This window comes from Prionailurus bengalensis, chromosome B1 (assembly GCF_016509475.1).
Source record: "Prionailurus bengalensis isolate Pbe53 chromosome B1, Fcat_Pben_1.1_paternal_pri, whole genome shotgun sequence".
NCBI classification, from domain to species: Eukaryota; Metazoa; Chordata; class Mammalia; order Carnivora; family Felidae; genus Prionailurus; species Prionailurus bengalensis.
Genome location: NC_057344.1, coordinates 138,464,634 through 138,492,354, shown reverse-complemented (window position 1 = coordinate 138,492,354; position 27,721 = coordinate 138,464,634). Strand labels below are relative to the sequence as shown.

The following is a 27,721-nucleotide window of genomic DNA, read 5'->3' as shown; positions in this document are numbered from 1 at the left end:
CATGAAGGATGAATCGGAGATGCAGGAGTGGAGGTGGGCAGACCAACGAGAGGGTGCTAGTGGTCCAGGCAAGCCTGATGGAGGACAGGATGCTCAGGATGCTGTAGAGATGTTTATCAGGTAGAATTGTGGAGATCTGACCGATACCCTGCAGGCACGGGGAGAGGTGGTGTGGACTTCGAGTCCCAAGCAGTAGAGAACAGATTCTGGAGGGAGGGACACACGGTCATCCGTGAGAGATGTGGGGCACGAGCTGCCTGAGGGGAAGCGAGGCAGGGCTAGCCAGCCGCCGAGCCTGGGGTGCGGGGCTCTAAGACACTCACATCCCACTGCCATCTTCACTCTTCGGTCTTGGTGCTGGGTCTCTGCTTCACAATCCTCACTCTCAACTCTCCCGGGCCGGCTGCCGTGATCTGCTAACAGGCCTTGTCCGGGCCTCAGCTCCAGTCCCTCCTCCCTGAAACTCCCTCTACATGCTGTCCCCAGTGTCACACAACTGAGATGTGAATCTGTCAGGTCCTGATTAATTCCTTAAATGACATTGGATGTCGTCTCCTGATTCATTCCTTTCGGAGGCCCACACCTAGCTGCTGTGATAAAGGCCAAGCTTTCAGCATAGCCCACGAGTCCTCTGTAAGTGGTCTTGCCCACGTCACAAAACATCCCTGGTTCACACATTTTGTTGACACGCCAGCCGCACCAACCCCCACTGCACTGTTTTGTGCTCCTGCTGTTACTTCTTACCTGTGGGGTTGAAGAAATAGGAGCAAATGGGCTAATTGTGAGGCCAGGATCTGGAGGAAAGAGAAAGCAAGCAGTCAAGGACGCAGGAAGAAAGGTCTGTAGAGAGCTAATGCTGGCATTTTAGGGGGTCCGTCGATTATAGGAGATGTGGACAAATGTATTGAGAGGGTGGAAGTTGGATGCAGAGGGAACGTTTGCTCTGGGCCATTTCTGCCAGACACAAGATCCCTCTGAGGGGCAATTTGGGCTCAGGGACTTTCCCATGACCTGACCTTGATTCTCTCAGAATGATGTTGCAGTCGGAAGCTCTTTTGTCTCAACCCTTCCTGCTCTCCTTTCACAGATGTCAGACCTGTGTCCTGGTTGGAAGCTTCTCCCCCATTATTCCTGCTCCCTCCCCCGCTTTATCTTCACAGGCATTTCTCTCCATCAACCTCCCATATACCTAATTCCATTTTGGTGTCTTGCTCTTGGAGGACCCAAAAGAAAATGAAGAGATAACCACACACCTAAGGATTGGGAGGCGAAGGCCACTAGTAGAGAACCACTGAGCTTCATTTATTACACAAAACGATCCAGTCACTGAGATGATAGGAATGAATCTTAGCATTTTGGAAGTTTCTTGAAGAATATTTGGAAGAATATTACAGCCATACTTCCCCTCCCACTGTTTCTTTCCCTCTCCTAAAAATGCTGCGTGAACAATAGGACCACATTTTCTGAATCCCAAAGGAAAGATACAGTGTGATCATAAGTGTATTTTTGTCAAGAGGCCGAAATTCTTGAAATTAGAACAGTCGTCAAAAATGTAGCCTCGATGTTCAGGTTCTCCATGACATTTGCTTTTTATAAGGAAGTTAATTTTGTTTTTGAGATTTTGTGGCACTCATCCTAAGAGAATTAGAAAATGTGTACAGAGCTGCAAGTATAGGAATTACTAACCAAGATGTCTCCCACAAGTGTGTTAGACATCCCCTGTCCCAACCTAGGCAATTCAGAATCATCCTGTCTGCAGAAAACCCCCACTTCTTAATCTGTACAGCACAGATGGGCCCGAAACAGCCAAATAGCCCAGTTCCCAGTTAGTAACAAGTTTAAGTTCCAAGGTTTATGAAAAGACTTAGGGCCTTTCTTAAATTTTTTTAAACATTTATGCATTTTTGAAAGATGGAAAGAGACAGAGAGTGAGTGGGGGAGGGGCAGAGAGAGAGGGAGACGCAGAATCGGAAGCAGGCTCCAGGCTCTGAGCTGTCAGCACAGAGTCTGATGCAGGGCTCGAACCCACAGACTGCAGCGATATCATGACTTGAGCTGAAGTCAGATGTTTCACCGAATGAGCCACGCAGGCGCCCCGACTTAAAGTCTTTCTGATGCTATTTTCGTCTCACTGCTTCAGTGACTTTGGATGTTTTCTTCCAATTGATTAAGATTAAATGCATTTTTCTAAGGTTCTGTTGAGAAAAGCCAGGGACCTGCACTTATTACAACCACTGCTTGTTCCCTATAGTCCTATCTTTCAAAAATAACAAATAAACATAAAAAAAATTAAATAGGCCTGTGTTAGTTGGATTTCCTGGAAAGCAGATGCTGGGGCAAGAGTTAGGGGTGTAGTTGATTTGAGGGGATTATGCCTGTGGAGGATAACAAGGGGGGAAGCAGGAATGAACAGGGAAAGACTTCATTCTCTGATGCAGATTGGATACCTATAAACATTTTTAAAAATTATTGTGTGTATTTATTTTGAGAGAGAGAGACACACACACAGAGTGTGAGTGGGGGAAAGACAGAGAGAGAGGGAGACACAGAATCCGAAGAGGCTCCAGGCTCTTAGCCGTTAACATAGAGCCCCACGCGGGGCTCGGAGCCATAAATGCTGAGATCATGACCTGAGCCGAAATGGGACACTCAACCACCTGAGCCACCCAGGCGCCCCTGGATTTGATACCTATAAAAGAAAAGAGGGAAAAAGTACAATTGAGCAGGGGAGACTCAGAGCACGATTCAGATCTGACAGAGTTGTAGCAGGCCCAATGGGGGCTGGGAGCCTGCCAGTTAATGGAGTCTCTCTTTTTGGGCAGAAATAGTGGCAACCATGCACAGTCATGGGCTAGGGCTGTTCAGGAAGAGCATGGCAAGCAAACAACCAAGCAACAGGTTCTGAGGTGTGAGGGCCATCAGTTCACCGTGACTTTGTTCAGGTACAGCAAGTTTTTTCTTGAGAGAAGATCTGACAGGTGCACTTCTCCGGCTGTCTTATGGGCTACTCCCAAAAGCCCAGGTTGAGTGTTGAACAACCACAAGCAATAGAGTAGAGTTGATCAGAGAGGGGCACCATTACTCTTTTAGCTCCAAGGACACAGACAGGATCATGACTGTCGGTTCAGGGGCATCCAGTCTGCAGGGAGAGAATCTGGAAATAAATACCCAGACCTGCCCTCCTCCCTCCATCCTGCTGGTGCTTCTCATTCTCCATGCCAGCTCACTGATAGGATGCATGCCTGACAGCCTCTCTGAGCAGAGAGCAGGGTTGAGGGGCAAATAAAATGCCCCTGAGCATCCAAGGGCAGACAAAGAGGAGAAACGAAGTCTCTAAGGGAGAGAGAATCCAGCCTTGGAGAAGGCATGAGGCAGGGAAAGAGGTTGCCTGGCTGTGCTTCTCCCAGCTGTCTGCCTCCCAGAGTCACTGGAGCTTCCGGATTACTCCCCACCCCCTCAGCAGCTCCTCTTGCAAAAGCAAGGGCCTTAGGAATGAGCAAGTAATTTACTGGAAGTTGAGGAAGGGAGGGAGGGAGGGGAGGAGAGAGAGAGGACAGGGAGATGGAGAAGGAGAGGGAGAAGAAGGAGGAGGACAAGAAGAGGAAGAAGAGGAAGAAGGGAAAAAGAAGAAGAAAGGGGAGGAAAATGAGGAGGAAGAGAAGGAGGAGGGGGAGGAGCAGCGGAAGTAGGAGGAAGAGGAGGAGAAGAATGAAGAGGAGGAGGAGAGATTAAGAGGGAAAGGAGAGGAGGGGGAGGAGAAGGGAGAGAAGAGAGGAGAGAGAGAGATCGAGTCCTCATGCACACATATCACACACATGCACACACACTCTGTTCTACTTTTTTAGCTCTCACATCACAGCTGATGAAAGGACCAGAATCTGAATCCAGTGACACTCCCAGATTACTTATAAACTTGTGTCCGCAGTCCATATTCCCCAGTTCTGCCCATCTTTCGGAGGTCTTGGTGCTTTGCAGAGTGACCTGTGGCCATCTGTACACTTGGCCCCTAAGGTCTTTCTTATCACTTCCTACAGAAGCCTCCTCTGTTATCAGCTCACTTTCTCCAGCAGCCTGTAGGCATTTATCTCGTGATGTTATTTCACAGACGTTCACAGCCACAGGAAACATTACTTCTGCTTCCGAGGAGTGGACAATGCTGGGCAAATTACTTTTGGCAACAAGCAGTTAAGATAATTTGTTAATGATTCAAGCCTCAGCCAATGGTATTCAAAACAGGTCTTCTGGAGCTGAACCTGAAGCTGACAGATGGTTTCTCTCCTAACTTAGTTTGACTGAGTGAGACATTTGATTTGGGCTTCTATTAAAGGGAAATAATGTATTTAATTGCTTGATGATGCTTGGCCTATATTCAGTGAAAGAATGTAACTCCTTTTGTCTGTAACACTGACCACCTCCCTCTCCCACCCCCCATGTAATATGTCCGAATTCTTAAGTGCAGGCTTAGAACTTACTAAGTCACTTATTTATCTACAACATTTAGAAAAGCTGTGTGAAGGGCGCCTGGGTGACTCAGTTGGCTGAATGTCTGACTCTTGATTTAGGCTCAGATTATAATCCCAGGGATCAAGCCCCACGATGGGCTCCTTGCTGAGTGTGGAGCCTGCTTAAGATTCTCTCTCTCTCCCTCTGCCCCTTTCCCCCACTTCTTGTGCATGCTCTTTCTCTCTCAAATAAAATTAAAAAATTAAAAAAAATTATTGTGAAAAAATGCCCAAGTGATGTGATTGTACTTGGATAATGGGATGGGAGATGGGGAAGGTTTGATTCCTTACCTTCCAGGTGAACTTGTCTCCTTCTTAAGAACCAGAAACAAGATCCATCTATCTCCCCACAGTGCTCCATCCTATGCCTTCCCTATGGTGGAAACTAAGTAAATTCCTGTTGATTATTAAGAAGAAAGGCAAAACATTCTTTGGTGATGTGATGCTAGTTTGAAGGCAGCCCCTCTCTGTGGAATCACTTACAGTGCAAAATGAAGAGAAAGACCCAGTTGAGACAAGGCTTACCTTCAAAACCTCTTTAAAGATTCTCTCTCCATATGCAGTCAGGGGTCAGCCCCTAACACCGTCTTGGCCTGTTTCCCTTCTTACATGATCTTGTTCTTGTGGCTTCATGGGCGACTCCTCAGAGCGGACGCGCAACTTTCTAACTCTAACCATCTCAGAGTGGCTCTGTGATTGGACAGTCTTCACAAATTTAGGTGCACCTTGTGTCTCCCACCACATGTATTTCTTAAAAGTTGGTGAAGGGGGCACCTGGGTGGCTCAGTCGGTTAAGCGTCCGACTTCAGCTCAGGTCATGATCTCGCAGTTCGTGAGTTCGAGCCCCGCGTCAGTCTCTGTGCTGACAGCTCAGAGCCTGGAGCCTGCTTCAGATTCTGTGTCTCCCTCTCTCTCTGCCCCTCCCCTGCTGATGCTCTGCCTCTGTCGCTCCCAAAAATCAATAAACATGAAAAAAAATTTTTTTAAGTTGGTGAAGACTTTTAAAAGTTGAGCCATGTTTTCAAAGCCTGCTTATGAAAGGAAATCTGTACCAAATACTTTTGTAAAATTAAGAATTGTCTTTTTTTTTTTTTTGACTTTTGTAAGTTTGGATTTCTGGTTCAACCGTTGGTGAAAGTAGGGCCTACCTGTGTTCATATACAATGACGGCTCAACCAAAATTTTAGAGGTCCTGCTTACATGGTAAGCTCTCTAATGGGAGCTTACGGTACAATTGTGTCCAAGACAGACAGGGGCTTGCCTTCCTGGGGTCTCACATTTAACAGGGCAGACAAAGGAACAAGTTACAAAGCTAAGACCCAGCAACGCTAAATAGGGTTCTTTCTGCATTGCACTACATTGTATCCATCCATCCATGCATCCATCCATTCACCATCCTTCCATCCATCCATGTATCCATGCATCCATGCATCCATCCATCTATCCATCTATCTATCCATCTGTTCTTCCAATCATTCGTTAACACCTATCAAGCACCTCTCCTCTCTCTGACCCTATTCTGTGGATTGGGAAAACACTTGCCAATCAAGACCAGCACGGTTTGCATGGCTGTTAAATGTGAGTTGCGAATTCTTTGTGCATCATTTTTTGATGCCATTGTAATAGATTTATAAGATCGAGCCAATTATAGTCAAAACTAGGTGTAGTTTGGGAAAATACTTTCCTGATGAAGATTTTTTTCTTTTTCTTATTTTGGTCATTATTTTTTTCTAAAGGTGGTGGGTTGAGTGAAATTGCAGTGACTTGAGGTGTTATTTGTGGGCTGGTTTGCTGAGGTTCTATGGTAATGCCAGTGATCTTTCAAGTCTGATGTGCTTTCATTTGATTTTGTTTTTTATGCAAAAGAAATTAGTAAAATGCATTATGATAAGTGGCCTAGAAACTGTAATAAAGGATGTTCTTCTCAATTAAAAGTAGCCTGTAAGTGCTATATATACACCAGCCCAGGAGCACTCATCTATTTAGAGTGGGAAAGCCAAGTTAAAAGGGGGTAGCAGAAAAATAGATAAATATGTGTACTTTCAAAAAAGTAATTATATTTTTACACCTCTTCAGGCTGTCCCATTTTCTCTTTCTGTCTTCTGTGGCAGTGCTGAATTTAAAGCAAATGGAAAAACAACAGACTGAATGTTACAATCAGATTCTATCAATCAGATGAACAAGACAAACTTGTTGGGAAGGTTTAAATTATCTCTCTGTGCACACTCAGCCTAGTTCTAACACGGAGTGTGAATCTTTGGCAGCCAAATCATTATGGCATGTGATGGTTGGTGACCTTATTTTGACGTTTGTTCTTCTTTCCAAGATTTATAATGCTGGAACTTTTGGACACAGCAATGCTCAATTTAAGGCCATCCCTCAAATGGAAACTTAAAAACAAAACAATACAATACAAAACAACCCCCACCTCCCGCAATTGTTGAGAAATATTTAGCCATTGCAATGGCATTCCAGAAAAATCAACAGCCTCAGGATTCTGCTTTTCCATCTACAAATGTTTACTTTGCTTCGACAGAGGCAATTTTCTAAGACTACTGTGGCCTGCAGTCTCTTCCTTTTTTTTTCTTTTATAAGGATACAATATTGGGATGGCTTCCAACCACATGTTTTGCTTGGGTAGAGCAGAATCTGACATTTTCTAAGCTTGCTTGCTATTAATTCCTGTAGTTTTTGATCAAAGAAGGGACCTAAGTAATCATTTGTTTCAGCGGTGACATAGATGCAAAAGTGGAAGTTTTGCATGTTTCTCCTTAGGCTGTTTATCTCCCAACAAAGTAACAATCTAACCATCCCTGGGTTGCGTAAATGTAGGCCACAGAGCCAAATAATGTAAAAAATATATATATAAATAAACACATCAAAATGTCCTGTCCAGAGAGCCGCCCCTGCCGCCACCAAGATGGAGACTTTGTACTGGGTCCCGATCTTAGCGCTTGAATGCCCCCAGCTGAAGTTGAAGGTGGTGGTGTCTTATGTCCTCATCACGGGAGGAATGCTTTATGACGTTATTGTTAAACTTCAAAGTATTGGCTCTATGACCGATGAACATGGACATCAGAGGCCAGTAGCTTTCTTGGCCCACAGAGTAAATGGACAATATATTATGGAAGGACTCACATCTAACTTCCTATTTACAGCAGGAGGTTTAGGATTCATAATCCTGGACCGATCAAATGCACCAGACATTCCAAACCTCAGTAAGATTTCTCCTTCTATTCATTGGATTTGTCTGTGTCCTGTTGAGTGTTTTCATGGCTAGAGTATTCACGAGAATGAAACTGCCAGGCTATCTGATGGATTCAAATGCCTTTTGAGAAGAGATCAGTGGATATTGGATTTGCTCCTGTTAATGAAGTTTTAAAGGCTGTACCAATCCTGTGATGTGAACTATGGAAAAGAATGAAAAGCGGCAAAAAAGAAGCATCTAGTGGAAACATAGGAAGCATGGTAAAGCTTGAACTAGAATGTCTTCTTGGTCTCAAAGAGACAAACTTATCACAGTATTTTCTCCCTCTGGCCTTTACTGACCTACCACTGGTGTTAAGTGGCATTTTCTTCTTAGTTTTTCATTTCTTAGAGAAAATATACTCCATTTCCACAACTATAATATTGAATAAAGTGATTACTTTTTACAGCTCCCTTAATGTGTTTTGGAAATGACATTTCTGACTTTCAAAAATTAATATAAAATCACGAAGCAAGATCCCATGGGCTGAGAGAACTCTGGAGAGATGATCAGCTTTACTTATGGTGCTTTGCCTTTAAACAGTACATTATTTCAGATATGTATGCCAGACTGTTTCATGCACAATAAGATGTATGAAAGAAGCAGAAATAAATAATGTTTCTAATTAAAAAAAAAAAAAAAAAAGGCCTGTCCCTTTCAGTGTCTTGAAACTGACCCAAGCCCCTGGCTTCAAATAGACTTTAAAAGGTGGTTGGAAAGAGTCCAATATATCATTGCTTAAAACTTCCCACGTAAAGGCAAAACCAAGGTCTTCACTTTTAAAAATAGTGACCTGAATCCATAAAGGGCAAAAGATCCACTTTGAGATCATTTTTCACCTTGGTTGGCTATGGAGCGTCTGTGTGTACATTCTCGCTAACAAGATGATTTGCCTTGTGTTACAAATTGCTTGGTCCAGCAGGGCCTGTAGAGAACAGTGCACACACACATGCTCATTGGTTGGCATATCTGGAAGAACTTTGTGACGCTGGGCTTTTGAATTCAGAGAAATGAGTTGTTGCATTCACAGGCAGCAATTTTGGGACTGGGAGAGAAGTGAGTGGGTCTTCTGGATCCCTCCACCTCAAGTGTGAGAAGCCTGCTTGCTGGCACTGGAAAGTCATCACCTACACTGATGATTCACTCTTCCTTTGAGACACTGGATATCCCAGTTTGACAGTTCATCCTCACTCAGTGATCACAATGATCACAACATGTACCAGAGAGGGTCGCCCCTTCCCTCTCTCCACCACCCTCACACATGACCTTGTCATACAGCCTGGAAAAAGGAGTGCCCTCTACAAACACCTCTTCTGTTTTATGATCCATACACTGTGAGAACCAGCTTTTAAGAAATCTGATAATAAAAATACAACCATGCCCTGCTCCAGTGGGACCCAGCTACTTTGTCCATCGACAGCACAGGATTTGGTGACTCCACCCAGCAGTCAGTGCTTCTATCAGAAAAGCAACTTTGGAGATTCCTCTCAATGACATGAAAAGTAGCCTTGCAGAGGATCAAAAAAGGGAAGGACAGGGACATAGATTTAGTAAATCCTGAGTTGCAGGAATTTCAACCGGTAGTCAAAGGCCAAGTCAACTTTTTCGCATAGTAACTGTAGGCCTGGAGCTGTAAGGACGGAGACTTTCTCAGGGCATAGGCCTCCTGGCCCTAGCTAACTGGGACAGCTGTCTGCTGGTCTTTTTAACCCATGGGAAGTGAGGCAGCCTGTCTGTGCTGACTGGTCTCCCAGCTGCCCAGGCAGAGGCGTCACGGGAGAGCAAAAGCAAGTGAAAAGACTGTCACTGAGCCACAGTAGCTGTTGGAACACAGGCTTGCAGCCTTGCCTGCATTCCCCCTCCCCCCCCCCCTCCCCCAGCAGCCGCAGGCCAGCGCTTTCCTTCCTCTTGCCTCTGATTTGCAAATTTACAAGTCAGGAACATTCCTGGGGGTGGGGGCGGGATGGTTATGAACTCCCTAGCCCAAGGAGAGAGAGCAGGAGCAAAGTTTCCAGGTCATTTATAGCAGTTCCTTGACGTCGAGGAAAGGGAAGGAAAGGATTTTGACAAATACCTTGAACTAAAAATGGGGAAATTAAAAAAAAGGGGGGGCTTATAAAGGTTAGGATACTTCTTTGCTTCCTTATTTCACATGAGCAGGCACTGAGAAGTCAGCTGGCTTCCAGTGTCTTCTATAATTGAGGACTGGAGTGACATGGATAAATGAACGTCACAGATAATCCGCAAAGCTCATTCTTATCCATTAGCTTCAGCCTCTTCCCTCTCTGGGTCTTCTATCCCAGCTCCTGATAAGAAGAAAACCAAGTAAGGCTTGTCCTCTGATGAGGGTGTGAAGGCACAGGAAGGAAGCCAAGGTTCAGATGGACTCTCAGGGGACTGGACAAAGGCCCTGTGGGTGTGCTGGGTTTCTTCACACAGAGGGGAACGACTCCCAGCTGACGAACTGGGCGGGACAATCTAATCCAGTCCAGTTCCTTTACAGAAGGGCTAGCTGAGGCTCCATTGTAGAGGAGGTGGAACTTTCCTTCTAGCCTCTTAGGGTCAGGCTGGGTCCGAGAATTAAATTGACATTAAGACAGATTAATGAGAGAAGAGCATACAGATTTTATTATTACATGCTCATGGGAGCCTTCATGGGAAAATGAAGACCCAAAAAGTGGTTGGGCCCAAGTGCTTATGTGCCACATTGGACAAAGAGTATTAATTGTGAGAGAGTGCCAAAAATATATGGGGATGCTAAAGGAAGCTAAGAGTTACTTGAACAAGGTTTGTTTGCACTGATTCTCTTGGTGCCTTCTCCCTATCTCTGGTGAGAAGAATGTTTCTTTCCTCCTGATATAGAGAAGGCAGCTCTCACATCAGAGTTTCATCTCTTGCTTTTAGGGAGAAAAAGGGAGATCAGAGGGCCCTTTTTGCATCTGCTGTTTTCAAGTGCTTTATTTATTTATTTATTTATTTATTTAAAATAAGCTCTACCCAGAAGGTGAGGCTTGAATACATGACTTGGAGATCAAGAGTCACATGCTCAGGGCACCTGGCTGGCTCAGTCAGTAGATCATGTGACTCTAGGTAACACACCAAGTTAGATCATGAGTTACAATTTGAAATCTTGCCATTTGTGACAATATGGATGGAACTTGAGAGCATTATGCTAATTGAAATGTGAGACAGAGAAACACAAACACCATATGATCTCTCTTACATGTACAATCTAAGAAAAAAAAACCCAATGAACTCATAGATAACAGAGAACAGATTGGTGGGGCATGGGGGTTGACAAAATGGTGAAGGTGGTCAAATGATATATATTTCTAGTTATAAAATAAATATGGGTATGTACAGTATGGTGACTACAACTAAGAATATTGTTTATCATATTTGAAAAGTTGCTAAGAAAGTAGATCTTAAAAGTTCTCATAAGAAAAAAATTTCTAACTACAAATGGTGAAAGATGTTAACAAGACTTATTACTGTGGTGATCCTTTTGGAGTATACACAGACTTAGCCAGCCAGGTGCCCCCCTCCTTTTTTTTGCAATATATACAAATATCAAATCATTATGTTGTACACTTGAAATGAATATTGTGTTGTATGTCAATTATACCTCAATTAAAAAAAGGGAGGAGAATTCAAACTGAAATCTTGAACTCCAGTCCAGTGCTATTTCTACTACACCACCAAGCCAAAGCTTTTTACAGTACTTTCTTTCATTAAATTGTTTTTCATGGATTAAGTTCACTTTTGTTGTTTCATTATATTTTGAAAATAAATGAAACGCATGCAAGTTTTTTTTGTTTTGTTTTGTTTTGTTTTACCAAGAACATTCTTTTCAGCCTCAGTCTGTGTTCTCTCACTCAGACTCAATTATTTCTGCCTCACTTTTGACCTCCCAGAGTCCAAAAAGGATGGGCACAACTTGAGAGGTGTTTCAAATCCCAAATCAGGCACGTTCCTATCTCTGTGGCTGTTGGTGACCATTAGGGCTTGGTGGAACCTTAGCCAGAGTCTGGTTTCATCCTCTCTCTTTGTAGAGGAGAAAACTGGATCCAGAAAGACTGGTTTTCTCAAGGCCACACAGCCGGCTAGTAGCACACTTGAGTTGACTCTGCCATATCAGGCTAGCTCCATGTAGCTGCCATGACATACATGGATCTCTTCCCCTTGTCTCCCCTCACCGGGATGCATGGGTGGATGCTTCTGAAATAGGCCTTGTAGGACACGGGAGATCAAGGGCAGGACCAACCTCTCTAAGGCCACCTTGGATAGTCTAGGGAAACACCACCCCCTTAGATGCTACTAAGATCTGCAGGGAATGTTAATATGGAAGACTCTAGAGTGATCTAACCTTCATCTAGCCACTCCGTCAACAAAATCATCCCAATCCTCATTCATTGGCACTATTGCAGATATATATGTGGCACTCAGGTTCAGAGGAGTGAGGTTCTGGATTTCTTTTGACCACCTGGGGAATGTCCTCCTTTTGTGAGAAGATTTCAAACAGTGTTTCCAAATGTAGCCTTTTCTATTAATGGACAAGCAGTAAGTTTAGTACATTTAAGGGGTCAAAGATTCACAGAAATACTTCTAATTGAGGTCATTTTAGGTCTTGGGATACAATCACACTCTATCAATACTCCATACAAGGTCTCAGCAATGTGTGATTGCAATATGAAGCAGATAGAAAACACACAGTCATATTCAAAGGGTCCAATGGCTGGAATCCCACTCAACTGCAGGCAGGCTCAGAAGTCTGTATCTGATGGCAGGGGCACAGGTGCTTCAAGGCCAATGGGCAGCACGAGGGAAAAGCTGGGGGGCAGGACTGGAGGGAGAGATGAGCCCATCACCCGTGCCCCTGGTCATCACTACTGGGGCCTGGTGGGGTCAGGGAAGGAAGATGTCCTTCATGTTCTTTTGGGTGACAGGTAGGAATAAAGGTTCCCATTTGTCAGCTGGAAGCAATACAAATGACAGTGTTGGTGAGTGAGAAGTGGGGAACAATACCACTGAGGGTTAAGCATTCCAAAAAAAAAAAAATAGTCAATTTTCCCTCCGGCATAAGGCTGATGGGATACAGGAGGCCTGGTCTTAGGGGTGTTGTTACTCCAGTGCTCGAATCAAATGGGAATCACGTGGTTATCATGGAGCTTCAGGTACCCCTGAGAGAACATCCTCTGAACAACATTTAAGTACCTGGTCAAGAACACCAATGAATTAATAATCATTTATTGTAAATCACTCATAGTGTACACATTATTAATGGCAAATAAACACCTGCTGGATGAAGAACTTCATTGTGACAATTTCCGGTTGGCATCACTTCTTTTTCAAACATTTTAAATTAAAATTCCAAATTCCCACCTTTCCCGAAAAGATCTATCTTCGAAGTGCTCCAACATCTTTCTTTTGCTCTAACAACTAAAACAAAGGGCACGCGGTCCCATTAATTCAACATGCTCTTTACAAGGCAACTTAACACACAACATTTTTTTTACTTCAGAAACTACATAATGATCACTTTATATTTTGCTGCAAAATCAATGAAGGCTGCATGCAGGGGAAACATTAGTACACACTGAGTTCTAGATAACTGTCGGTTATTAAGATCTGATGGCCTAGTGTGGAAAATTAATATGCTTACTTAGCAGTAGTAGCTAAAGTACATGCATCAGTGGCTGGGATCAATTAGAATATAAATTAGATGTTTAAACATTTAAATGAGAGCTTAATTTGAGCTTAATTTTATGTCTGGCACATCTGCGTTATACACCTTTAAAATGACAATAGCAAAGAGAACAAAATCAAACACCTAAACAGGCACTGATTTATAGGGTCGGCTGGCCATAATCGGGACACAAAACTAGCCGGGCAGTGAACAGATCTCTTTGGAAGCAAAGACAGTGGAACATTAACAAGCTGTAAACAGGGCAAGAAAATAAGAGGGCCATTTCCTGTCATTTTTGAAAGTTTTCAATTCTCTTATTTAAATTTTTTTTTAACGTTTATTTTATTTATTTTTGAGACAGAGACAGACAGAGCATGAACGGGGGAGGGGCAGAGAGAGAGGGAGACACAGAATCCGAAGCAGGCTCCAGGCTGTGAGCCATCAGCCCAGAGCCCCACGTGGGGCTCGTGAGATCGTGACCTGAGCCGAAGTCGGACGCTTAACCGACTGAGCCACCCAGGCGCCCCTCAATTCTCTTATTTAAAAAACAACAAACACACAGGCACAGTAATTACAAAACAGAAACATTCTTTAGTTACTTAGACCCTCTCTTTTGTCTTCTACCTTCAGATAATGCGTTTAAAAACAGTGCTGGGTTAACTGGTAGAAAAGAAAGCAAATGCTCTCCTGAATCACACTGAAAGAATATTAAATTCCTTCATCCTGTCAGGGTTAACATCACGTTCAAGCACATGACCATGTGTGTTTGACATATTGTAGCTACAACGATTAAATCACATGTTCACACTCTAATGTTAAAATCATAGTTACATTGATGCTAAAAACTTTTTTTCATTGATAGTTATATCTTGACATTATTTTGAGACAAACGAAAAGTTCCCAAACCACATAGATTCCTTTCCCTCCCCAGCCTCTACCCCCTCCCACATCCAATGAACAAGAGAACTATAGGAACAAAAGCCATGAACTAAGGTATCAATGGCAAACATGTTGGATGCCAGTTCCAGGTTCAAGTGCTGCCGTCTCCAGTCCTGGCTTTCCGGGCCTTGATCATTGGCTTGGTTGCTCGTTTGCGGTCAGTGGCCAGTCCCAGCCAGCACATGAGGTCAATGAACCAAGTGGTTGGGTTGAAATTTAAGCCAAATTCACTCGCAGAGTAGTCAAAGGGAAAGGTATGGTGGTAATTGTGGAAGCCTTCACCTAGAAGACAAAGTGGGTATTGAAATAACCCCTCCCCACCTCTCTGCACAGATTTATTTTCCCCCCTTGTCTGCTGAGAGTCTACCATGTGCAAGGCACTATGTCAGGCTCTCTGGGCAGCAGAAGACTTGGTGTCTGCCCTTAGGAAGAATTTACTTAGTTGGCTAGACTAAATCTGAACAGATTAAAAAAAAAAAAAGGTTATCAGCGCAGAGTCACAAGATTAATTTCCCCGTATGAACAACTACCATGATTTCGGAGCTGTACTTAGTAAGCTCAATGCTAAATGACTGATAACAGATCCTCCTTTTGATGTATGTTCATAAAAGGAAAATAGCCTCTGTGGGCTGGAGTGATTAAAGGAAGGCTCGTTGCGAGAGCTTGGATGACCCAGAGGAGCCCTGTTCAGATAGGTAAGTAAACTGAGGAGCCGGACTTTTACATGTCCCAAATCTGCCCATATATTATTCCACCACCACCCCCTACCCGCCCACCAGCGAATAGCTTTTCCTCTCTTACTCTTTTTTTTTTTTTTTTAAATTAAGGTGTTTTCAGGAGGGATCTCAGGGATTCTTTCATTTGACTTTTTTAAACAGCTTTATTGAGATATAATTCACCATATAATTCATCCATTTGAAGTACAATTTAATGGCTTTTAGTATTTTCACAGAGTTGGGCATCCATCACCACGATGAATTTTATAACACTTTCATTACCTAAAAGGAAGCTCCACACTCCTGAACTGTCATCCCCCAACCATCCCCCCCATCCCTCCAGCCCTACTTTCTTTCTCTGTCATGGTTAATTTTATGTGTCAGACTGGCTGGCCGAGGCATGCCCGGATTAAACATCTCTGTGTGGTGTGTCTGTGGGGGTGTTTCTGGATGAGATGAGCATTTGAATCAGTGAACTCAGTAAAGCAGATTACCCTCGCCAGTGGGGGTGGGCATCACTCAATCCGTTAAGGGCCTGAACAGAACAAATGGTGGAGGAAGAGGAATTTGCCCGTTTTTTTCTGACTCACTGACTGAACTGGATCTATCTCTTCTTCCCTTGCCCTCAGACTGGGATTTACATCATCTGCTCCCCTGGTTCTTGGGCCTCTGGACTCCAATTTAATCATATCACCGGCTTTCCTGAGTCTCCAGCTTGCAGACGACAGATTGTGGGATTTCTCAGCTCCCCTAATCATGTGAGCCAGCTCCTCATAATAAATCTCTCTCCCCTCCCCTCTTCCCCTCTCCCCTCCTTCTTTCCCTATGCATACACACACACACACACACACATATACATACATATATACATATGTGTATATATGTATACATACATATATATACACACGAAACAGGAGGCTACCTATTTATGTCCTACAAATATATACCTATTTATACTTATATAGATATTGTACTGTTTCCCTATATATATGGGGATTTATGATGAGGAACATATAATATATATTACAATACATATAAAAACTGAATAGTGTATGTATAACATATATATACATATACATACATGTACTGATTCTGTTTCTCTGGACAACCCTAATATAATCTCTGTAGATCTGCTTATTCTGATCATTTCATACAAACAAAATCATACAATATGTAGCCTTTTGTGACTAGCTGCTTTCACTTAGCATCATGCTTTCAAGGTTGTAGCAGTTATCAGTACTTCATTTCCTTTTATTGCCAGATAGTATTCCGTTGTATGGATGTGACACATTGTATTTATCCATCCATTAATTGACAGACTATTGGATTATTTCTGCTTTTTGGCTATTACGAATAATATTGCTATGGACAGTCATATACAAGTTTTTGTGTGGACATATATTTTTATATTTTTATTTCTCTTTGTGTATGAATCTGGGAGTGGAGTCGTTGGATCACATGATAATTATTTTTAACCATTTGAGGAACTGCCAGATTTCTCCTTCACTTCTTAAATAAGCCCTGGTCATCATGTAGTTCTTCTATTGACCACAGCCGAAGGATCTTGCTCTGTAATGAATATATCAGATGGATGGAACTGTGCTTTGCAGTTTTCTTTTTTTAATTTTTTATGTTTATTCATTTTTGAGAGAAAGAGAGAGGGAGAGAGAGAAAGAGAGAGACAGAGCATGAGCAGGGGAGGGGCAGAGAGAGAGGGAGACAGAATCTGAAGCAGACTCCAGGCTCTGAGCTGTCAGCACAGTGCCCTACGCGGGGTTTGAACTCACAAACCGTGAGATCATGACCTGAACCCAAGTCGGATGTCCAACCGACTGAGCCACCCAGGCGCCCCTGCAGTGTTCCTTTTAATTTAGGTCTTCTTTACCCTGCTCCTTTCACCCTCATAATTTTTAGTGTTTTTCCTGCACTACAGTGTAGTATAGAGGAGTCTCCCCTGCTATTTTCAGAAGCAGACACTGTTCTGAGAACCTGTGTGTACCCGCCATCTATCACACAGTTCAGTGTAAAGGGAGCCTTTCCAGGACCTTAATGAAGAAAACTGAGTAGAAGCCCCGTGTTGACCTGGGTGGACTTAAAACCAGTACCCAGCTCTTCAAGGCCAGTGCCATGGTCACATTCCTTGGGTTTTCTGGTCCACCATCCCCACATCAGATGGTAACAGTCCATCTTGTCCCCTTGCTGTCTGCTCTCAGGGTCAACACTGGATATGGCCCCCCTCACTGCAGTCCAGGAAGAAGTAGAAGCACCAGAAACTCCTTCCAAGACACTTTTCTCTCTGCTTGGCTGGTTGGTCCCATAGTTAAATTTGGGTGCTTATTACACCTCAGATTGCTGTTGTCAACACGGGGTCCGAGCCTAACAATGTGGTGGGAGAAACTCTGCTAGGTGATGCAGAGACCATTGCTACTTAGCCACAGTGCCTTCCCTTCCTGGGGCCGATCTCAATGCTCAAAGCTCAGCTTACCAAGAAGCTTGAGTTACTTCTAGAAAGATACAGCTAATGTCTACTTATTACTTACTATGTTTCAGCCACAGTGCTCAGTGCTTTAATGGGTATTAACACCTATAGTCCTCAGATCTCTGAGCTAGCTGCTATGATTCTCCCCATTTTAAAAACGAGGATGTAAATGTACAGAAGGGACAAGTAACTTCCTAAGACCATAAGGCTAGTCACAAACTAAGCACTTATTTCATGCTAAGCACTGTTGCAAAGACTATGTATTAGCTCATCTAACCCTTTGGTGACCCCAGGAAGCAGGTGAATGCTATGATTATCTTCACTTTACAGGAGAAGACACAAGGTGCAGAGGAGCCAGATAACTCTTCCAGAGAGTAAGTGAAGGAACCAAGACTCAACCAAAGTTGTCAGAATCCAGCGGCCTCGCTCTGAACCATTCTGTGGCACCATGAGATGCCACACTCTTGTTTCTTCCCGTCTCTCTGAAGGCCTTTTTTCTTACAGTTGGTCAAATGATTGGACAGCTGAATGGTCAGGGCAGTTTGAGAGAAAAGCCAGCTGCTACTCCTCCATTAGGGAAAATTTCACGGTAAAAATAAATAGTTCCTAGTTATTGATCACTTACTATATGACAGACATTTTACTAAGCAGTTTACATATAGTATCTATCTTACAGCATATCTATATTGCATATAGCAGTTTACATATAGTATCTATCTTCATAACATCCCTACGAAGTAAGCATCACTCTTCCCATTTCACAGATGAGAAAACTCTAAATCAGAATGATTAGGTGACTTGCCCAAGAACCAGGATTCTAATACCAAAGCCCAAGTTCATCCCACCTGACTCCATTCCACTGCCTCTCTTTACAGAGTCCAGAAAACCTTTGGAAGGTTAAGAAAATCTGAGCTGCCATGCTCCCCATTGGCTCTCACACCCCTACTCACCAATGGCACCCAGGGTGACGAGTGGGTTCTGCCGAGGGCTGATGTGCTTGTCGTAGGGCCGGTTTCCATACATGTGGGCAGCACTGTTGACCAGCCAGCTGATGTTGAGTGAGATGGTATAGCGGAGGATGGAGGCCAAGAAATAGGAGTTCCACAGACTCTCTTCCCAGGCACACCAGGGTACCAGCGTGGGGATCACAAAGCACATGAGCACCACAGTGATCTTATAGTACCTGGAAGGCAGGACATTACACTACCATCAGGCACCTGTTGATGGTGGCAGAAATGAGATGAACAAGCTACATACAGGAAAAGCCAGGAACTGTGCCCATCAATTCCTTCAACTCTTTCTGGATAAGAAGTACCCTGTTGTGTGTTGCTCTGTACAAGGGGCACAAACCCATATACCTACAAGGCAACACAAGTAACCCAAATTTGGGAATTAGGATGGGTAGAATGCTATGGAAAGTGGTAGGACCTGTAGCATACTTCGGAAGAATTTCAACATAAAACAATCCATGCTGTGCTGGTGAAATCCGGGTATCTCAGAGCTACATTTCTCCTATAGGTCACCAGTTCAACAACTCCTAGCTACTTCTTTGACCAGTCAATCAACTTGGTACTCAGGTTTTCTTTCCTAAATGATTTCAAGGAATATGTATTTCTTGAATAATTTCCAGGCACATTATTTTGTACTAATATAGCCTGGCAAAAAGGTAAACAATCCAATCCCCTCTCAAAAATGTTCTCTGTTCATTGGTGATTACATTCCAGGTCAGCATAAAAAATAAACAATAGTATAAGAACAAGCATGACCACATAAAAAGTAATCTTTAAGAAGAAACCATCAATAGTTTGATTTCCAGACCTATGTATACAGGAAACATTTACTGAGCACTTACTATTTGCCATGCCATGAATACTGATGATACAAAGACAAATTCGACATAGTCCCTATCCCAGGTTTCAGTCAGGTGGAACCACTGTTCCCCACCCTCTAGCCATGTGGAACCAGCTCTATGCAGGCACAGGAAAGGGACTATGATATGAGTTCATAGCTCTTTCCTCCCTGGCCTCACACTGGCTAATCGAGCTTCCAGAAGGCCAATGTTAAGGTGCATATGTATGAAATGGGAGGTGGCAGTGTGAGGGAATGTCATTCAGGAGGTAGAAGACTTGAACTTGAGTCTAGATCTGATTCTGGATGTTGAACAAGTCTTTTTTTTCCTTTCACTCTCCTCTTATGCAGAGTTAGATGATTCCACAAAGAGCAGAGCATGAAGGCTTGTATGTGGATAGTCTATTTTGGGAAGAGTGAGACAGGGAAGGAAGGAATGCCAAGCCAGGGGTGCCCATGCTTTGGATACCTGAACTTGGACCATGATGGGACAGATTATACCTCAGAGTTATTCTCTCAAGGAAAGAAAGAAGGGATATCTTCCCATTGGTTCCAACTCCCTCCTGGTCAAGGGATGTCACATGGGATATTAGCTCCCTCACCTTTCCACATTTGCTCAGGTCAGAATGGCTGAGTGCACTTCTGGAAGCATCTCAGGTGGAAGTGGCAAAGCAACCAGACAGGAAATAAGAAATAAGCAGTCCTGCTGAGCAAGGTGCTGTTGGTTACACCTGAGCCAGCAAGTGGCTGCAGCAACAGCTGGAATGAAAAGATGGGCAGAGAGTAGGAGGTGGGGCACAAGAGGTGTCCAAGACAGGTAGTAATTATAATACCTCTAGGGGTCTTGTGAGGATCTAATAACTAATGTATACTATGTGCATATTATGTGTCACAGCTATTCTGAGACCTTTCCATGTACTGACTCATTTAATTCTAATGAAAACTCTAGGAGGAAGCGACCATTATTATCACCATTCTACAGAGCAATGGAAAGATTATGTAGCTGGGCAAGGTCACAAGACTAAGAAGTGGTAGGACCAAGATTCAGATCCAGGCAGAAACACTTCAGAGACTATCATGCTATTCTGCTTTTGCAAATGAAATCATGTGTGTAAGTGTGTTTTGCAGATTGCTAGCTGCATGTGTCAGTTCCCATAAAATTTGCTTCTCTTGGGCAACATGTTAACCCATCAGCACCCATTTTCAAGTCACTGGGATACAAGATGGCTGAATTTTAGTGGAAAGAGGGTACTTAGGAGGTCAGATGAGTGGGCTATGGCAACAGGCAATGAAGGGATTGGTGGTCTTAGATTAGGCTCCCTAGAGTCACATGCAGAAGGATTTTGGAGACTGGTCTTGAGAGATACTTGTAAGGAAGGGAGGAAGGCAGGTTGGATTGAGGCAGCTCATCCACAATGAGTTTCAGCAGACCCAACAGGGAGCTCTAAAGGATGACCCTTTAGAGTTGTCCCAAATTGAAAGGTATACCTGCATCATCCAGCCTTTGGCCTCAGGGTGCAGGGTGTAGGGCAGTTCCATGTGGGCAAGGGCAATTCCCAGAGAGGACAGTAGCTGTGAGGTGGGAGCATCAGCTGAAGAGGGGATCTGGGTAAAGCACACAGATACTGGGAAAGGCCCTGGGAACTGGTAGTCAGCATGTGGAGGGACAGGGGGAGGTGTTTTTATGTTGTAAAGCATCGTAGAATGGTAAACTCCCCAACTTTGCCATTTCCTACTGTGGTATCTTGAGTAAATTATTTAATTGCACCGAGCCCCAGGTTTCTCTTCTGTAAAACATGGTATTAACAAATTTACTGAGTTCCCACTATGTACCAGGTTCTGTCCTGGTACTAGAGATATAAAGTGAACAAATCAGACAAAATCCCTGCCCTTGGTGAGCAGGGGTATTCTGGTAGGAAGATTTGATAAGTACCTGTATTATGTATATACCATATAAAAATTTGCACATATGTATATTCTGGCAGGGGAGAGAGCTAATAAACAATATAAATAAATAATATATAAAAAATGTTAGTGTAAATACTAAGATAAAAATAAAGCAGAGAAGGAGAATATGAAGCCAAGGGCAAGTGCTGAAATTTAAAATAGGGTGTTGAGGGAAGGACTTAGTGACATTATAGCTTTTGAGTAAAGATATGAAAGAAGTGAGAAGTTAACCATGTGGCTAAATGGGGCAGAAATTTCCAGGCAGAGGAAACCACAAGTACAAAGGCCCTGCAGCAGGGTGTTCCCGGCACATTCAGGGACAAGCAAGAGAGTTGGGGCTGAAGCAGGTGAACGAAGGGGAGAATGTAGAAAATAAGAGAAAAATGGTGGGTTGAGTCACAGAAGGTGTGAGAGGTCATCAAAAGGGTTTCAACCTTTACTCTGAGTGAGATGGAGCCTTGGGCAGGTTTGGACTGAAGGAGCAGGGTGACCTGACTTATAGGTTAGCAGGGTCACCCCGAATGTTGTGTTGAGAATGGACTGTGGGAGGAGGGGCAGAAGCAGGGAGAGTAATTAGGAGGCTGCCACAAAATCCAGGCAGGAGAAGATGTTGGCTTGGACCAGAAAAAGGGTGGTGGGTGTGAAAAATAGTCAAATTCTGGATATATTTTGAAAATAGAGTGACAGGACTTGTTACCAGACTGAATGTTGGAGAGAAAGGAGTCAAGGATGATATTAAGGATGGAGATGTCATTAGCCAATAGGAGGAAGCATGGAGGGGGTGCTGGTTTCGAGCAGCATATGAGAAGCTAGATCTTACACATGTCAGGTGGGAAATGCCCACTACACATTCAAGGGGCGAGGTCAAGTAGACAGCTTGATATTCAGGTCTGGAGATCAGAGGGTGCTCTAGAGAGAGGTTTGACAGGAACAGAAATTTGGAATTCATTAGCATATTAATGTATGACACTCACATACAAACATTTTTTTCATCTGAGTTCCACAATAGCCTTGTGAGATATCTATCTATCTATCTATCTATCTATTTATTATTTATTTACTTTTAAATTTTATTTAAATCCAAATTAGTTAACATACAGTGTAGTACTGGTTTCAGGAGTAGAACCCAGTGATTTATCACTTACCTATAACACCCAGTGCTCATCCCAACAAGTGCCCTCCTTAATGCCCATCACCCATTTAGCCCATCTCACCACCCAAGGTGGAAGTTCCTCCATCCCGGTAAGGAACTTATTTATTTGTAGGACATTTCTGGAGCTCCAGAGAGGTCATGGGACTTCCTCAAGGTCATACTGGTTGTACAAAGCATAGGCATCTTGCTACTTACTTGGCTTACCAAGAACAGGACACAGGGGATGGGTAAACTTACCCAGAAGTAAACCAGGCCAGAGTGTGGAATCTGGCCATTGTCCTAAGAGTTACACATATTTGAGTAAAGATACTACATTCCAGCTGGACTGAACTTCTTCCCATTCCTCAGGCACCACCTTTTCTATGTTCCCTGTGTCTATGACACTCTTGGCCTGGCTTACTTGATGTTTCCAAATATCAGTCTAAACATCACTTCCTCTGGGGGGAATTTCCTCGGTCCACCAGAGCAGGCAGGGTGCCCCTACCCAGCGTTCCTGTTGCATGTTGTACTTCTCAGCTTCATACTTGCCGGTGTAGTAAGTGGTTTGAGGTGAGGCCTCAGCCATGAATGCACATTTGAATCAACCGGGTGAACATTTAAAAATGACTGATGTGGGAACCCACGGCAGACCAGCTCAATCGAATCAGAATTTCTGTTCTGGACATTGATATTTTTAAAGTCTCTCCATTGCAGACAGACATTGATGGTAGCCTCCCTATAATCCACCCCCATCCTTTCTTTCTTGTTGGAATATCCTGATTTTGTTCAGATATTGAGCTGTTCTCCCTGCAGCCATGTCTTTCAGGGAATGTGGACTCTACCCAGGACGCAAGTCCTGATTGGCTTGGAGCAATCAGTGGTGATCTCATTCACTTTCCCAATAATTAATTTGGGAATTAGCCAATAGTGGTCAATAAGATATGAGGGGAAATGGGTATAATTTTTTTAAAGGGAAATAACAAATGTTGGTAAAGATGTAGAGAAATTGGAACCTTTATGCATTGCTGGTAGGAATGTCAAAGGACGCAGCTGCTATAGAAAACAGTTTCTCAAAAGGTTAAACATCGAATTATCATACGACCTAGTGATTCAACTCCTAGGTATATGTTCAGAAGAATGCAAGGCAGGGATTTCAACATATATCTGTACACTAATGTTCATAGAAGCGTTATCCAGAGTAGCCAAAAGGTAGAAACAGGCCAAGTTTCCATTAATAGATGAGTAGATAAACAAAATGTTATATATATATGTATACACAATACACAATGGAATATTATTCTACCATAAAAAGGAACAAAGTTTTCATATATGCTATAACATGCATGGATGAATGGACCTTGGAAACATGTTTAGGGAAATAAACTAGACACAGAGGACAGATATTGTTATAATTCCACTTATATGAGGTACCTAGAATAGGCAAATTCATAAAGACAGAAAATAGAGTAGATGTTTCTAGGAGCTGGAGGGAAGGGGATGGAGAAAGGGAAGTCCCTGTTTCATGGGTATGGAGTTTTTGTGGGGAATGATGAAAAAATTTGGGGTATAGATATTACTGATGCTTATACAACATTGTGAATGTACTTCATGCCACAGAATTGTACACTTATGGTTAAAACAATAAATACTATGTTGTGTATATTTCGCCACAATAAAAAAGAGCGAGATGAGAGAGTGTTTTCTTAACCACAGAAAAAACACATGGGCAGAGATGGCCTCTCTTTTTTCACAGTGACATCAGGACCTACTACAGCCACCTGTGACCGTGAACAAAGACCAGGAAGAAGACTGAAAAACAAAGCAAACCCCTTACGCTGACAGAGCAGAAAGATGGAAAGGTTCCTTGAATGAGCCACGGAACCAACGAACCCCAGAGTGGTTTTATCCCCGATGTCTTATTCTGGAACGAGCCAGCTGAGTCGGGACCTTCTGTGGGGTAGCTGAACGCATTCTAGTATCTGTAGTGGACACTCATGCCATCTGGATCTCCTTTCAGTTGAGAGTCGCTGGCCGTGCTGCCTCTGCTAGAAAGAGCCGTCCTGCCCTAGGTCACGCCCTCTCCTAACAACCCTATCCAGTGACTAACCTTACATAAGGGGAGTAGTCCATTGCCCAGGCAGGCCCACTGCTTCACCTCTCAATGACTCTAAATGTCACCCCAACTTCAGAGCCCACAGTAAGGTAGGCCGAGGCCTTTGTTGGGACCAGTCGGGGCCCAGCTTCCTCCTTTGCCCAATCCCGTATCCATCACTTCTTCCACAGGTGTTGACCCCAAAGACTCTCTCCATTACACTTCTTGTGATGTAATATCCACCTCAGAGCCAGCTTCTGAGGTAACCTGTCCTGCGACATGGATACACTGCTGGGCCAGCAGAGTCCAGCAAAAAGGCACGCTCCAGAGCCTAGCACAGGGGCTTGCACAGAAGCAGGCACTCCTACGTATTTGTGGGACAACTAAGTAAAAGATTCTCAGCTTCTCAGGAACATAAAAACACTACGGAGACTCAGTAGGGCACAAAGCAAGAGAGATAAAATGCCCAGTTTTCCAAAAAACAACACAAACCACACAGTAAATGTGTAGCCTGCTTTGGGGTCCTTCATGAGATGCATATCTCTTGGATTGGTGCAACACAGGATTGTGACTATGAAGCCAACAACTTGATTAGAGACATCTGTGCTTATCTGCTCCCCAAACCCCAGCTTCCAACAAGTTTCACTGTGAGGTGTTGTGGCTCCAGTTTAACAGAATGATTTCTGAGCATGAGCTTCTAAGTCATGCTCTGAGCTGCCAAATGTGGCAAAACACTGGCAATATTTTAGACAACAGCCAATCTAACAGGTTGGCCTTGGTTTAGAAGGTGGGTAATTTCCTGCCTTCCTGTGAACACTCAGACCCTGAGATAGGAGAAGATTCCTAATATCATCAAGGGAGAACAAGACAATGGGTAAGGACTAGAGAGAAGGGTTGGTGTGAATCCAAGAACGACCTAAGGAAGAGTAGTTCTCTACCACAGATTTGAAACCAGAGGACCGTGGGTTTGAGTACAAAACACAAAAGCCAAAGTACTCAAGCTCACTCTACACACAGCCCTGGAGCACCTTTCTATCACTTTAAAGTGACAGCTTAGGGGTGCCTGGGTGGTTCAGTCGGTTAAGTGTCTGACTCTTGGTTTCAGCTCAGGTCATGATCTCGTGGTTTGTGAGTTCAAGCCCTGAGTCAGGCTCTGCACTGGCAGCGTAGAGTCTGCTTGGGATTCTCTCTCTCCCTCTCTCTCTGTCCCTCCCCTGATCACTCTCTCTTTGCCTCTTAAAGTAAATAAATAAGCTTTAAAAAATTTTTTTAAGTGACGGCTTATCAGAACAGACCTATACCAGATGTTGGAACCCATCCCATTCCCACCATCTCACAATTCCTCATCACACGAATTCCACAGCGGGAAGATGGTTTTCTGCATTTAGCTCAAGATAAGAAGTTCATTCACACACACAATCAAACACCATCACACACCATGACGCTCCAGTCCAAGTAAGTTTCAGTGGTAGGACACAAATGAAGATATGGGCCCTCATCTTGCAACTTTGTCAATGCTTTGAAAATCCTTATTTCAATAAACTGGATCACAATAAAGAGAACTGAAACATTAAAAATAGACTTGGGGTGCTTGGGTAGCTCAGTTGTTTGAGCGTCCAACTCTTGATTTTGGCTCAGGTCTGGGATTGAGCCCCATCTCAGGTGTGGAGCCTGCTTAAGATTCTCTCTCTCTCTCTGCCCCTTTCCACGGCTTGTGTTCTCTCTCTCTCATTCTCTAAAAAAACTAAAACTAAAACTAAAATTAAAACTAAACTAAACTAAAAATAGACTTCAGACAAAAAACTTATTCTATGGAGAAGAAAGGATTTGGGATTTCTTTCTTTTTTTCTCTCTCATGGTTCCCAAATCTGGGTGTGCTAAGCATCCTAAAACCCTTTTTTCTTTAGATGAAAAAGAAATTGCTGTTCTCTGCCTGCAAGCATTTCCTATTGCTTGACTAACCTAAGCACAGCGGTCCAGAGCCAGTGGCGTGTGAGATCTCCAGAGGGAAAATCATGAGAGCACGAAGGAAGGGGAAATGTCTGTCGACTGCTGACTTCTGAGGGGGGCTGGCCTGAGGAAACGTGAAAAGAAGCAAATATCACCACGGGTGGGGGAGGAATTACAGCCCCACAAACATATCCTAATGATGAGCAATGAGCTGTCACTGGCATCCTGATTAAACTTGTTTGGTTTTGTGATTTCACTTAAAGCCTAGCCAGAAATTCATTTTCCCTACAACTTTTGCCTCTTGTAGGGAACCAGGCAAAATCATCTGGCTGCTTACTCAACATTCATTTAGGGGGCAGATAATATGCCCTGGCAGTTTGTAAATGGAATGGATGGAACACTCTCTCCGCCCTGCTTTGTCCCCCTCTGGCATGGCCCACAGGGAGGGGAAAGATGTGATTCATTTGGATGCAGACCAGACCCAAAGGTGGAAGCCCCCTGATGGGGGAGCTCTTTGGAGTGTTTGAGAAAATCTTCCAGGCTCTTTGAATCGTTTAGGTTGAAAATGGGCTCCGCTGTTGTGATTTTACCTCTTGATTTTACCTCTCTGGTGTTGCAGTGGCTTTAGGTGAGACAGCTCATGATGACTGCATTTGAAGTGTGCTCTGCAAGTCTTAATCAGTCTAGATTTGGCTCTGACCCTCAACTAGTCTTGACATTACCTCCCCTGTGCTACTTCATGATAAGCATTCCCGTAGAAAAAAATCTTCTAATTGGACTATCTAGATGCATAATCGTCATCTTCTGGATGCCTCTTCTGCCCCATGAAGGAAGCAGAGATGGGGAGCAGCTACTCCATGAAAACGACTCTGTTGGAACTTGAGACTCAGTGGGCAAAAGACGTGTTTTTATTTTCTCTGTGACCTTCCGCTTTATTTGCTTTTGAGGTCTGAATATGGAGGTTAGTTGCATCCATCCACTTGAATTTAATCTGTCTTTGTACAAACGGTTTGCATTCATTCGCTGAGCAGCAGCTTAAAAGATAAACACAATCGTTTCAGAATTTCAACACAAAGAGCATTATTTGTACCTCACTAACAATGAAGTGCTTAAAGAAAAGACCCAGGCATGCTGATTGCCGAGACTGAGTAAGGAGGGTTAAAAGGCCTCTTTCCTTTTTCAA

The 27,721-nt window shown here is 43.5% G+C and overlaps 1 protein-coding gene and 1 pseudogene across 2 annotated transcripts in view; one reads left to right on the top strand and one right to left on the bottom strand.

Annotated features, from left to right (window-relative positions):
* Positions 1–516: 516 nt before the first annotated feature.
* SCD5 (stearoyl-CoA desaturase 5) overlaps positions 517–27,721 on the bottom strand; it is a 166,941-nt gene continuing 139,736 nt past the window's right edge. The window contains exons 4-5 of one of the 2 annotated variants that reach the window (XM_043572356.1): positions 18,520–18,752; positions 517–794 (exon numbers count right to left, since the gene is read on the bottom strand). In XM_043572356.1, the coding sequence (XP_043428291.1) occupies positions 532–794; positions 18,520–18,752 (496 nt within the window). In that variant the 3' untranslated portion in view covers positions 517–531. Of the gene's footprint in view, positions 795–14,006; positions 14,657–18,519; positions 18,753–27,721 lie in introns of those variants that run through there. The other variant, XM_043572357.1, reaches the window with a different exon arrangement.
* LOC122478723 lies at positions 7,331–8,267 on the top strand (annotated as a pseudogene).